The 13730-nt window shown below is 48.4% G+C and overlaps 1 protein-coding gene across 1 annotated transcript in view; it reads left to right on the plus strand.

The window, feature by feature from the left end:
- Positions 1–13730, plus strand: part of C2CD3 (C2 domain containing 3 centriole elongation regulator) — a 68574-nt gene that overhangs the window by 42353 nt on the left and 12491 nt on the right. Inside the window, exons 22-31 of the mRNA XM_073548540.1 lie at positions 3219–3305; positions 3508–4104; positions 4426–4752; positions 4821–4959; positions 5348–5415; positions 6030–6235; positions 6562–6680; positions 8258–8413; positions 9402–9601; positions 11145–11925. Coding sequence (XP_073404641.1) covers positions 3219–3305; positions 3508–4104; positions 4426–4752; positions 4821–4959; positions 5348–5415; positions 6030–6235; positions 6562–6680; positions 8258–8413; positions 9402–9601; positions 11145–11925 — 2680 coding nt within the window. The remainder of the gene's footprint in view (positions 1–3218; positions 3306–3507; positions 4105–4425; positions 4753–4820; positions 4960–5347; positions 5416–6029; positions 6236–6561; positions 6681–8257; positions 8414–9401; positions 9602–11144; positions 11926–13730) is intronic.

Here is a 13730-nt window from a genome sequence, read left to right on the forward strand (position 1 = left end):
AGGCTATTTGGTTATGAAGGTGACTGCGCCCCTCCAGCTGCATCCAGTATTTGTTTTCATGTTTTTGTCATAATTTTTTTTAAATTCTAAAATTTAAAATTAAATTCTAAAATTAAATTTTACGCGGTTTACGGTCTTTGTTAAATCAGTTTTACAGATTCAACAATTTAACAGACATATTTAACCCCTTAACGACCGCCAATACGCCTTTTAACGGCGGTAATTAAGGGTACTAAAACCACAGCGCCGTTAGTTCACGGCGCTGTGATTTAAGTGAATAGCGCCCCCCAGTGTCGGATTTTCTCCGGGGTCTCGGCTGCCAGGGGTAGCCGAGACCCCAGAGAACATGAATCGGTCGGTTTTTACTGACCCCCTGCTTTTGCGATCGCCGTTATTAACCCTATAACGGCGACCGCAAAAAAAAAAAAAAAAACGCGATTTTACATTTAATTTCTCTCTCCTCTGATGTGATCGCACATCAGAGGAGAGAGAAATAGGGTCCCCGATCCCCCCCGGTACCTCTCCGTGGCCCTCCGTCCCCTCCCGGTGGTCCCACGTCCCACCGGCATCCTCCGATGGGCGCCGCCATCTTGAAAATGGCGGGCGCATGCGCAGTGCGCCCGCCAGGAATCTTCCGGCTCCAGCTGGCAGATTCCATTCATTATTTTGATCACTATGTCATAGTGATCAAAATAAAAAAAATAGTACTTAACCCCCCCGTTTATCACTCCCTTATATAGACCAATATAATGAAATAAAGAAAATATTTTTTTTTCAGTTTTCCATTAGGGTTAGGGTTGGGCTAGGGTTAGGGTTGGGCTAGGGTTGGGCTAGGGTTAGGGTAGGGCTAGGGTTAGGGTTGTGCTAGAGCTAGGGTTGGGTTAGGGCTAGGGTTAGGGCTCGGGTCACGACTAGGGTTAGAATTAGGGTTAGGGCGAACTAGAATTAGGGTTAGAATTAGGATTAGGGTTGGGATTAGGGTTAGGGGTGTGTTGGGGTTAGGGTTGGAGCAAGAATTGAGGGGTTTCCACTATTTGCCAACTTTGGGGGTCTAAAAATTGGGGTCTAAAAAATCACTTTTGTGGAAATAAAAAAAGACTTTTTATTTTCACGGCTCTGCGCTTATAAACTTTTGTGAAGCGATTGGGTGATCAAAGTGCTCACCACACATCTAGATAAGTTCCTTAGGGGGTCTAATTTCCAAAATGGGGTCACTTGTGGGGGGTTTCCACTGTTTAGGCCCATCAGGGGCTCTGCAAGCGCAACATGATGCCCGCAGACCATTCCATCAAAGTCTGCATTCCAAAATGGCACTCCTTCCCTTCCGAGCTCTCCCATGCGCCCAAACAGTGGTTCCCCCCCACATATGGGGTATCGGCGTACTCAGGACAAATCGCATAACAACTGTGAGGGTATGATTTCTCCTGTTACCCTTGTAAAAATAAAAATTTGGGGGCGAAAAGATCATTTTTGTGGAAAAAAAATGGATTTTATATTTTCACGGCTCTACGTTATAAACTTCTGTGAAGCACTTGAAGGTTCAAAGTGCTCACCACACATCTAGATAAGTTCCTTAATGGGTCTAGTTTCCAAAATGGGGTCACTTGTGGGGGGGTTTCCACTGTTTAGGCCCATCAGGGGCTCTGCAAGCGCAACATGATGCCCGCAGACCATTCCATCAATGTCTGCATTCCAAAATGGCACTCCTTCCCTTCCGAGCTCTCCCATGCGCCCAAACAGTGGTTCCCCCCCACATATGGGGTATCGGCGTACTCAGGACGAATCGCATAACAACTGTGCGGGTATGATTTCTCCTGTTACCCTTTTAAAAAATAAAAATTTGGGGGTGAAAAGATCATTTTTGTGGAAAAAAATAGATTTCTTATTTTCACGGCTCTACGTTATAAACTCCTGTGAAGCCCTTGGGGGTTCAAAGTGCTCACCACACATCTAGATAAGTTCCTTAATGGGTCTAGTTTCCAAAATGGGGTCACTTGTTGGAGTTTTCCACTGTTTAGGCGCATTAAGGGCTCTCCGAACGCAACATGGCATCCGATCTCAATTCCAGCCAATTCTGCGTTGAAAAAGTCAAATGGCGCTCCATCCCTTGCGAACTCAGCCATATGCTGAAAAAGTGGTTTACCCCCACATATAGGGTATCGGCGTATTCAGGAGAAATTGTACAACAAATTTTGTGGTTGATTTTCTCTTTTAACACTTGTGAAAATAAAAAAAATTGGTTCTGAAGTAAATTTTTTGCAAAAAAAAGTTAAATGTTAATTTTTTCCTTCCACATTGCTTTAGTTCCTGTGAAGCACTTAAAGGGTTAATAAACTTCTTGAATGTGGTTTTGAGCACCTTGAGGGGTCTAGTGTTTAGAATGGTGCCACTTTTGGGTATTTTCTGTCATGTACACCCCTCAAAATGACTTTAAATATGATGTGGTCCCTAAAAAAAATGGTTTTGTAAATTTTGTTGTAAAAATGAGAAATCGCTGGTCAACTTTTAACCCTTATAACTTCCTAACAAAAAAAAAATTTTGCTTCCAAAATTGTGCTGATGTAAAGTAGACATGTGGGAAATGTTATTTATTAAGAAATTTGTGTGACACATCTCTCTGATTTGAGGGCATAAAAACTTGCAAAATTTTCAAAATTTTCGCCATATTTTTGTTTTTTTCATAAATAAACACAAGACTTAGCGAAGAAATTTTACCACTAACATGAAGTACAATATGTCACGAAAAAACAATCTTAGAATCAGCGGGATCCATTAAAGCGTTCCAGAGTTATAACCTCATAAAGGGACAGTGGTCAGAATTGTAAAAATTGGCCTGGTCATTAAGCTGCAAACTGGCTCTGTCGCTAAGGGGTTAATGTTCTCAGGAGCTTCATTGGCGCGACAGGACTTTTTTTTTTTTTTTTTATATCTTTTTAAAAACTGTAAAATGTACATTCATAACTCCAGACTGTCGCATTAGGAGGACGGAGCGAGCGGCTTACATGGACGTCCAGCTGTGGAGTCTGTCAGACTTTAAAGGGTTAACAGCAGTGATCTATCGTAGCTGTTAAAGGCACATACTCCTTCCCATACTTTGCGCTGCAGCTGCGCTCCCACATAGAAGCACCGGTTATATATGTTGCCTGGCTTTACTCACTTGGTCATCATGCCGGGAGGATATTGCACATGAAGATATTAATGAACTGTTTTTCTTACAGCTGGTGCAAGCAGAGCTCAGCCGGCGCGCGACCATCTGCTGGGAGTGGTGAGAATCCCGACCAGAGAGCTGCTGACCAAGAGATCAGGTGATTAGTGGTTGAGTATTACTGCAACTGGTCCAGATCTACATCTGTAGAGGATTCTTTATAGACCTAGCCCACGGGTTAGGTTTTTTCACATGTCATTTTGAGCCCCGACACCCAAAGATGTCTACACAGGTCCCTCATGAGGAATACAGCTCCTCTGATCTGGATAATGACCACCTTACACTTCTGTGTCCTCTCCTAGGAATTTCCGGCTGGTTCCCAGTAATGGTCTCTGAAGACCCCACACTTCCCAGTGTGGCGGGGGTGTTGGACACTGTTGTCGGCGGCCTGGAGCTTTGTGTTCGCTTTGCTCATCACGCCGACAGAGAACGTGTCCTGGAGGCGGCCCGAGGCCTGGGATGGACGGAGGATGAAGGTGGCGATCCGGCTGGCGATGACGGACTGGTCAATCTGTCTATTACTACCCCCAAGATCTGGCTCCCGATGCACTGTCTCCTGCTGGCCGGCCACAAGCGCCTCCACAAGAGCACCTACTGCTACCTGAGGTACAAGCTGTACGATAAAGATGCCGTCTGCTCGCCGTTAAGAAGGCCAACTGTATCCGAGGACGGCCAGCGGGCCACGGTGGAGTTTGAGCAAACGAGGACTGTGGAGCTGATGAAACATCAGCCGCTCGTCTGGTATCTCCGGGAAGAGAAGCTGGAAATCCAGGTCTGGCGTTCCTACGGGAAGGACACCAGCGGGCCAAGACCTCAAGACACTGACCGTCTGCTTGGGTGTGCCTACGTGGACCTTGCCTCCCTGTCAGAAGACACCTCTCGGACCCTCTCTGTTAGTGGTAGGTGAAAGACAATTGCTATCCCCCTTATGAAATGCAGCAATCCTAACCCATCAGCATAGAAATCCTGGAAAGCCGTCGTCCAGGACTTAGATATTGTTGACAGGTCATCATTCTCCGATTAATCGGGGTCTGAAATCGGGGTCCCTCGTTCAGAGAGTCTTCAACGCCGCACCTTTGTACACTGTCTATTGGCTGTTCCTGGTACTGCCGCTCCGATCACAATCTCGTCACGAGAACGGCCACTAAACAGTGTAAGGCGCTGACCCTACCCCTACTTGTCCACCAACCCCTTTAATTCAGATTCTTCTATTATTTCAGGTGTTTATCCCCTTTTTAAGCACAATGCACCCAATCTGTGGGGCGCAGCGGTGAGGGTTCACCTGTGCCTGAGCTCTGCCTATCATCCATCATCAAATGCCCGATGCCCCAGTTCTCCGGAGGACGAGAGCCTTACCGAGGATTACGAGATGCGAGAAGTCTCCCAGGAGTATACTGACGAGAAACCAGACAGTCACAATAAGTCGGCCCAGAAGGAGCAAAGTGATAAATCCCCGAGTCTCGGCAGTGAGTCGGTGGCCGCGGAGCTGGAAGGCACGTTCTCTGTGAATATTCTGGTGGAGCGGGCGATGCATCTGAGCTTAAAAGGTATGGATTAGATACACGGACTAAAATCCAGTAGCTGTGAAAGGGTACTAATCAGCGGGTCATTCTAGGCAGTCCTCTGACCGAGAGAGCTGTGGCCATTCCTAGTTGTTCTGTGTCCTTCCCTGTCGCTGGTACTACAACCCCCGTAACTACCCCCATCATTGACCGCACAGACTCCCCAACCTGGAACTTCCAGCACCAAGTCAGGTACTTAAAAAAACTGAAATATGTCCTCAATGTCTCCAGATCGGTGTATAATGCTTTTAGCACACAGTTTTTGCATTGGGTAAAATTCTGCTAGTCCTGTTGCCCCCGACCAGGCGATGTGGACCCTTATTGGACGGTGTAACCTATAGATTCACATTCAGTGGATTCACATTAGACATTTCTGCAAAAGTCCCAACAATTTGTAAGGAGTTTGCAGAAGTCTATTCAGAATAACCGCATTCATATGGGAATATGAAATTTGTATTAGATATCGGCTGCGCCCGAATGCCGGCACGGGACCATTTCCAGAAATGACAACAATCCTGTGCTCTGGATCGACTCGCTGAATGATTGTTTTTTTTTTCTTTCTTATTCTCCGTGTCTGTAGATTGAGCAATGAGCTTCTTCTCGAACCTCAACAAACCTTAGTGTTCAAGGTGTGGCACAAAGCAGCCGGTGAGTTACTAATGATGGAGCAAGGACTGGGTTGTCCTGGGTTTTAAAGCCGCACCATTTTTAAACCTCTCATCTTATTAATTGGGTAAAATTTGCAAAGTTGCTTGTAAAACAGCAACAACAAAAAAAAACAAGCAACTTTGCAATTTACTTCTTATTAAAAATCCTCTCTGTTCTCTAGAATGGATGGGTCCTGCAGATTCTGTTACATACCACTTATTGCCTCGGTTACCGGTCACCACTGCTGGGACAGAGTAGTCGGTTTCCGAGACAATGAGCGCGCACTACTTTCAGGGTTTTGCGCCGGTATCCATCCATCCAGCCTCGGTGTCTCGGCTCCTCTATCTTGCCGATTGCTTGCTTTTGCAGGTAACCCCCTCGGTGTGTGCGCATGCGCACCCGCAGGTGGACGGGTCATTTGGCCATTACCAGCAAGCCGTCTCCACACCCTGCATGAGTGTCAGGTACCAGTGATGCCGACCTGCTGCACAGTGCAGATTATCCTCGCTCTGCCCGCTCCTTTTGCAATCTGCAGCCTGACATGGAGAAAGTGAACATACAGCAGAGTTTGCTCCAATCTTTATGGTATCCATGCTTTCTCTGATTTCTTGCAGATGTGGAACGAGTCCTGGGCTTCGCCTCTGTGGATCTCTCTCCTTTACTTTCCGGCTTTCAGTCCGTGTGCGGATGGTACAATATCGGCGATTTCACGGGTCATTGCCAAGGTCAAATCAAAGTGTCCATCACCCCTCTAGAAAACATCTCGCATCTGAAGGAGGAGAGACGGCTGAGGAACGAGGCCTCACCCAGACGTCCTGAGGTGCATATTGTTTGTTTAGCTCACCTCTATAAAGGTTTACTAAGAAAGCAGATGGAGATACTCTGTAATGAGAACGTATGGAGCAGCAGTCGGTTGTACGGATGAACCCCCCCCCCCCCCCCGGTCCAAATCCGTACTCTGGCAGCGAACGTCCTCTGCCCGCACACGAATCTCAGCATTCTGGGGGCCGCTGATGATTCAAAGCCCCACGGCGACGTGCAGCTTTGGATATAAATGGCGGTAATTGCAGGGGGAAAGCGTAACCCCCCTGGAACATTTCAGCCTGCGATGCTTTTACTTAATATAGTCTCATTTTCGTCTTCCAGGTCTTGTCACATCCGTCTTCTCTTTATCACTCCAGTCCCGCTCTGTTTGGTCCGGTCACCGCGTACCCTGCGCCCCCTTCTGCAGACATCGCCAACATGCCGTGCCAAGCCAGTAAGAGGTAAGATGACTCTACCATCACATGCAGGTCTCAAGATGGAAGTAAGAAGTGAAGCACGCTGACAAAGCGAGCAGGATGTACTCGGTGTGATGTGCTCCGGTGTTTCCTACATTCTTCTTTTCTCCTTCGTCTCATTGGGGGACACAGGTACTGTGGGTGTATGCTACCGCCATCTGGAGGCTGACACTAAGTAAACAACACAAGGTTAGCTCCTCCACCGCATACACCCTCGCCCCGATTACATGCGGAAACCAGTTTTATGCTTAGTGTCTTTGGAGGCACACATGTCTGGGTTGCTCCAGACTTCTTTTTTTTTTTTTCTTTTTCTTTTACTATGAAGATTAGATGGGGCAGCGGATCCTATTGAAAGGGTCTGATTTCCCCAAACCGTCAACGGGCGAGCACGTGCGAGTGTCCCTCCACATATCCTCTCCCGCGATGTGGGACATGATGCCGGACTTAACCCTGTCCACCCCTAGGTATGGAAACCATGGGCTTGTACAGAGGCACAAGACTAGTTCGTGCGGCCCGAAACCGTGCCTGAGCTTGGCGAAACGGCTGCTGATAAGGTGGTGCTCAGACCAGCTCCCCCCTTTCTGCCAAAGGTCGTATCCTCATTCCACGTTAATGAGGATATTGTCTTGCCCTCGTTTTGTCCAGCGCCAGTACATCGCGTGGAAAAAGCTCTTCACACGTTAGACCTGGTGAGAGCACTCAGAAGGTACGTGGCGCGGACGGCACCCTTTCGTCAGACGGACACGCTGTTCGTTCTCCCCGAAGGGCGCAGGAAGGGACTCGCAGCCTCAAAATCGACCATAGCCAGATGGATTCGTTTGACTATTCAGGAGGCCTACCGCATCAGGGGTGCGCTGGTTCCAGCAGGGATCAGAGCGCACTCTACTCGGGCAGTGGGCGCTTCTTGGGCACTTCGGCACCAGGCTTCGACGGATCAAGTGTGCAAGGCAGCGACCTGGTCCAGCCTGCACATGTTTACTAAACATTACAACCTCCATACTCAGGCTTCGTCAGATGCGAGCCTAGGTAGAAAGATTCTCCAAGCAGCGGTGGCGCACCTTTAGACAGGAGGTGCATGTAGCTTGGATCGGTGAGTCAACTTCCCACCCAGGGACTGCTTTAGGACGTCCCACAGTACCTGTGTCCCCCAATGAGACGAAGGAGTAACATGGATTTTTGTGAGTACTCACCGTAAAATCCTTTTCACCGAGACATTGGGGGACACAGCACCCACCCTGTTAGCCAAGTTGGCTCTGGTTTATTTAATTAATGTGCATTTCTTTGTTAATGTCAGGGTGGATCTTTTCCAGACATATTGTTATCTGCATTAAGGCTGTTTTTTCGTTATTCTCCGACTGTTTTTGCACTAAACTGGTTTCCGCCCGTAATCGGGGCGAAGGTGTATGCGGCGGAGGAGGAGCTAACCCTGTGTTGTTTACTTAGTGTCAGCCTCCAGATGGCGGTAGCATACACCCACAGTACCTGTATCCCCCAATGAGCGTCTCGGAGAAAAGGATTTTACGGTGAGTACTCACAAAAATCCATGTTTTTTTTTCTTGCAGTGAGAATATATTCCCATCAACAGGGCACGATGAACATTTGGAGACAATGCGTCGCTTCCAAGAGTCGGTCCAGCAAGCAGAGAGGAACACATGGAGCGCAGAGCACATGGACGCTCTGCCGCAGGCGTCACGCACCGCTCTGCTGTCTGCTCTCAGGTGGGAATGCGGGGTCCTGCCGTAATGATGGAACCATACTGGAGGGGGCCAATACTTCCTCTCCATTGCATCAACTTTTTTTGTCTCATTTCCACTGGCTACATTTGGTTTTGCATTAAATTGGATAGAATTGATTTGCAAAACCACACACAGTTATTAAGGAAAAAAGCAAGCCCCTTTTCTTTCCACCTGATCTTAGACAACCTTTTTTTAAGGGATATTTCAGCTTCATTTACAGATTACCTGAATTAAAGAGGTTGTCCAGGATTACATTTCCCCCACCCCAAAGACAATAAACACAAGGATTCTCCCCAGCCCAGCGCCAACTGTCTGCTGCGCGGGTATCAACATGACTTTAGCTCACTTGACTGCTGCAGTCTACATCAGCTGATCTCAATGATTGTCTGCAGCAGAGATGTGCCCTATAGTCGTGACTTCAACGCTGAAGCCTGTGAAAAGAGACTGGAGAGGCAGCGCTGGACCTGGGGACGGTGAGCATCTGTGTATTTTGTTTTTAGTTTTAAACATGTCTATACCTTTAGAATGCAGTGACTGTATTCCTGACGACCCCTTAAAGAAACACTCCCAATATTTTTTTTTTCCTAAACCTGTCTTGCTATCTGTGTGATGTAATGTAGGTGTGATATTATTCTTGCTGACCGCTGTCTTCCCCGGTTTCTAGCGCTGCTCCAGTCCTCTTCTGCACTTGGTTTTTTCTCCTGGCTCACACAGGGACTGCGGTGGTTTCTTTCTTTCTTCAGAATGAAGCTCCATAGACTTTCATTGTGAAAGTGACTTCCAGTCCTCACACAAACCCCAGTGTGACAGTCACGAGTCCTAGAAGAGGCGCGGAGCAGCGCTGGAAACGGGAGCAGACAGCCATCAGTTTATTACTGCGCCTACTGTACATTACAGATCACTAGGCTGGATTAGGAAGAAAACTTGTGAGTGTTCTATAATAAACCAGGAACGTTCCTCTGTTTTGCAGGAAGAATCTCTGTGAACTTGATGATATTCAGAAATATTTCAAGCAGAAGTTGTATCGGAGTCTGCCGAGCTACGAACCGGCGGGGGGGAAATCCCTGCACGATGTGGAGACAAAACCTCCGAGTGACGAAGATACAGAGAGCCGTCTGCTGCTGACGAGATCCAGTCTGCTAGTGTCCCAAGTCAGCGACCTCCTCGGCTGTACGTGCAGCCCTCTATACCCTATACATGCACCTCCACTGCCTCAGATCACCGGCCGTGGAGCGCGCTATGTACCATCACCCTTTCAGATCACCGGCTTCTCACATCCATATAGATGCACTACCACCCCCTTAGATCACCGGCCGTGCAGCCCCCTATACGTGCTCCATTACTCCCTCAGATCACCGGCTACTCACATCCATATAGATGCACCACCACCCCCTTAGATCACCGGCCGTGCAGCCCCCTATACGTGCTCCATTACTCCCTCAGATCACCGGCTGCTCACATCCATATACATGCACAATCACCCCCTCAGATCAGCTGCCTTGAAGCCCTCTATACATGCACCATCACCCCCTCGGATTATCGGCTGTGCATCCCCCTATATATGCACCATCGCCCCCTCAGGTCATCGTCCGTACAGCCCCCTATAAATGCACCACCACCTCCTCAGATCACCGGCCGTACAGCCCCCTATAAATGCACCACCACCTCCTCAGTTCACCGGCCGTACATCCCCCTATAAATGCACCACCACCTCCTCAGTTCACCGGCCATACAGCCCCCTATAAATGCACCACCACCTCCTCAGATCACCGGCCGTACAGCCCCCTATAAATGCACCACCACCTCCTCAGATCACCGGCCGTACAGCCCCCTATAAATGCACCACCACCTCCTCAGATCACCGGCCATGCAGCCCCCTATACATTCACCATCGCCCCCTGAGATTACCGGACATGCAGCCCCCTATACATTCACCATCGCCCCCTGAGATTACCGGACATGCAGCCCCCTAAACATTCACCATCGCCCCCTGAGATTACTAGACATGCAGCCCCCTATACATTCACCATCGCCCCCTGAGACAACCGGACATGCAGCCCCCCTATACAGTCACTATTGTCCCCTGAGATTATCGTCTGTGCAGCCCCCTATAGATGCACCATCACCTCAGTTCACCGGTGGTGCAGCCCCCTATAGATGCACCATCACTTCCTCAGATCACCGGCTGTGCAGCCCCTATACATGCACCATCACCCCCTCGTATCAGCTGCCATGCAGCCCCCTATAAATTCACCATCGCCCCCTGAGATTACCGGACATGCAGCCACCTATACATTCGCCATCGCCCCCTGAGATTACCAGACATGCAGCCCCCTATACATTCACCATCGCCCCCTGAGATTACCGGACATGCAGCCCCCTATACAGTCACCATTGTCCCCTGAGATTATTGTCTATGCAGCCCCCTATAGATGCACCATCACTTCCTCAGATCACCGGCTGTGCAGCCCCTATACATGCACCATCACCTCCTCGTATCAGCTGCCATGCAGCCCCCTATAAATTCACCATCGCCCCCTCGAATCATCGGGTCTCCTGTCACATGAGACCTCCTGATTGTGGCTCATGTGGGGTCCGCAGTGTCGTTGGCACCTCTTGGGAAGCGGCTGTTGCCAGAATACCCCTGTAACATGAGCATCATACAGTTATTCCTTAAATTTGAAAAAAAATAATTTTTTTTTTTTTGCTCCAGGTATTCAGGAAAATGGTCTCTTTCGAGCATCAACCAACAGTGGGATCGATGCAACATGTCAGGTCCAGCACGCAGACAAAGGAGCTAAGGAGCCATCTCCTGCCTGGCTACCTGAGAGAGCGGAGGTCAAAGGTCACACGGTGGAGGTGGATGATGAAAGTGATCTCTCCAGAGAAGACACTCCACCCTTCTCTATTAATGGAGAGGACAACATGAATGACCTGTCCGACCCTCCGGTGCGAGAAGGCAGCTTTTTCCTGGATCTTCACAACAGCAGCGACGAGGAGTACGAAGAAAATGTCATTGAACCCCGGACTCTTAATGAAATCACCACCATGACTGACAGGACCAGCCCCTGGTCCAGTATTGTGACCGACACCGAGCCTGATTTCATGGAACCCGACCTAGCAGATAACCCGCCGGCCGGAGATCACACCGAGGGCGCTGAATTCAAGGTCGATCGGTCCAATACCCTCCTCTCTGACAGATCTAGTGAACCTCAAAGTTCAGATGAGGACCCCCGAATCGCGGGCTGTGCTGATATCGGAGCACAAGATTTACACACAATCCCAACCCCCGACCTGTGTGAGGGTGGAGGCTCTAACGAGACCACAGGAGAGGCCGAGAAAACCTCATCTAACCTGGAGACCGATGACGTACATGGCGAGGAATCTGATACCCCGTGTGACCAGGAGGAGAGGAGATCACCAGGAGACCCGGACACCGACCCGTCAGAAGAGGAACCCACTGAGCCACCAGGCAGGCGGAGCGGCCACGTACTGTATCCTTTACTCTGATTTGGTGCAGGGACCGGCGAGATGCAGCTGCTGGGGACTTACTGCCAAACAACAGCCATGTTTTATATAAGGTCGTAAAGCAGAAATTTCCTAGAAGCCAGTGTCAGATCACTCAGTGTTCTGCATTCACCAGCCCCTTCCCGACACATGACGTACAGTCTGCTGAAGACCCCCGTGCCTGTCATGACAATCCCCCTGTGATGAACATCCTGTAGCCGGCGTTCATAGGAGACCGTGATTTTCACTATACATAGCAGTGCTGATGCCCTGCTATGTACAGCACGAGCGGTCAGACGATCGCAGCTTCAAGTCCCCATGTTGAGGCACACAGGGGCTCTCCAATCCTGACATGGTGTCCGCTAACGATTGGAGCTAATATTCCATTCAAAAAGTCAAATGGCGCTCCTTCCCTTCTGAGCCCTGCCGTGCACCCAAACAGTGGTTTATGACCACATATGAGGTATCAGTGCTCTCAGGAGAAATTGCCCAACAAATTTTAGGATCCGATTTATCCTGTTGCCCATGTGAAAATGAAAAAGTTGAGGCTAAAAGAAATTTTTTCTGAAAAAAAATTATTTTTACGGATCAATTTGGGGTTGGAGGCTCAAAGTGATCACTATGCATCTAGATAAGTTCCATAGGGGGTCTAGTTTCCAAAATGGGGTCATTTGTCGGGGAGCTCCAAAGTTTAGACACACAGGGACTCTCCAAACCTGACATGGTGTCCGCTAACGATTGGAGCTAATTTTCCATGTAAAAAAGTCAAATGGCGCTCCTTCCCTTCTGAGTCCTGCCGTGCACCCAAACAGCGGTTCCCCCCAGATATGGGGTTTCAGCGTACTCAGGACAAATTGGACAACAACTTTGGGGGTCCACTTTCTCCTTTTACCCTTGGGAAAATAAAAGAATTGTTGCTAAAAAATCATTTATGTGACTAAAAAGTTAAATGTTCATTTTTTTCCTTCCACGTTGCTTTAGTTCCTGTGAATCACCTGAAGGGTTAATAATCTTCTTTAATGTGGTTTTGAGCACCTTGAGGGGTGCAGTTTTTAGAATGGTGTCACTTTTGGGTATTTCTTATCATATAGACCCCTCAAAGTGACTTCAAATGTGATGTGGTCCCTAAAAATAAAATGGTGTTGTAACAATGAGAAATCGCTGGTCAAATTTTAACCCTTATAACTTCCTAACAAGAAAAAATTTTGTTTCCAAAATTGTGCTGATGTAAAGTAAACATGTGGGAAATGTTACTTAGTAACTATTTTGTGTCACATAACTCTCTGGTTTAACAGAATAAAAATTCCAAATTTGAAAATTGTGAAATTTTCAAAATTTTCGCCAAATTTCTGATTTCTTCTCAAATAAAGGCAAAAATTATCGACCTATATTTACCACTAGCATGAAGCCCAATATGTCACGAAAAAAACAATCTCAGAATCGCTAGGATGCGTTGAAGCGTTCCTGAGTTATTACCTCATAAAGGGACACTGGTCAGAATTGCAAAAAATGGCCAGGTCATTAAAGGGAATCTGTCACCCTTTTTTTGGCCTGTCGCGGTCCAGTCCGGCTCCTCCCATCTTCATACGATGCCATCCTCTTCTTCCCTTCCCCTCGTGGCTCCGGCGCAAGCGCACTGCTCTGCCCTGTTGAGGGCAGAGCAGGGTCCTGCAGTGCGCAGGCGTCGGGAGAGGTTCGGCGCCTGCGCACTGCAGTATTCTGCACTGCCCCGGAGCCATGACAGGAAGGGAAGAAGAGGACGGCATCGTATGAAGATGGGAGGCGCCGGACC

The sequence above is a fragment of the Dendrobates tinctorius genome, unplaced genomic scaffold (assembly GCF_039654945.1).
Source record: "Dendrobates tinctorius isolate UK_male_01 unplaced genomic scaffold, ASM3965494v1 ptg000157l, whole genome shotgun sequence".
NCBI classification, from domain to species: domain Eukaryota; kingdom Metazoa; phylum Chordata; class Amphibia; order Anura; family Dendrobatidae; genus Dendrobates; species Dendrobates tinctorius.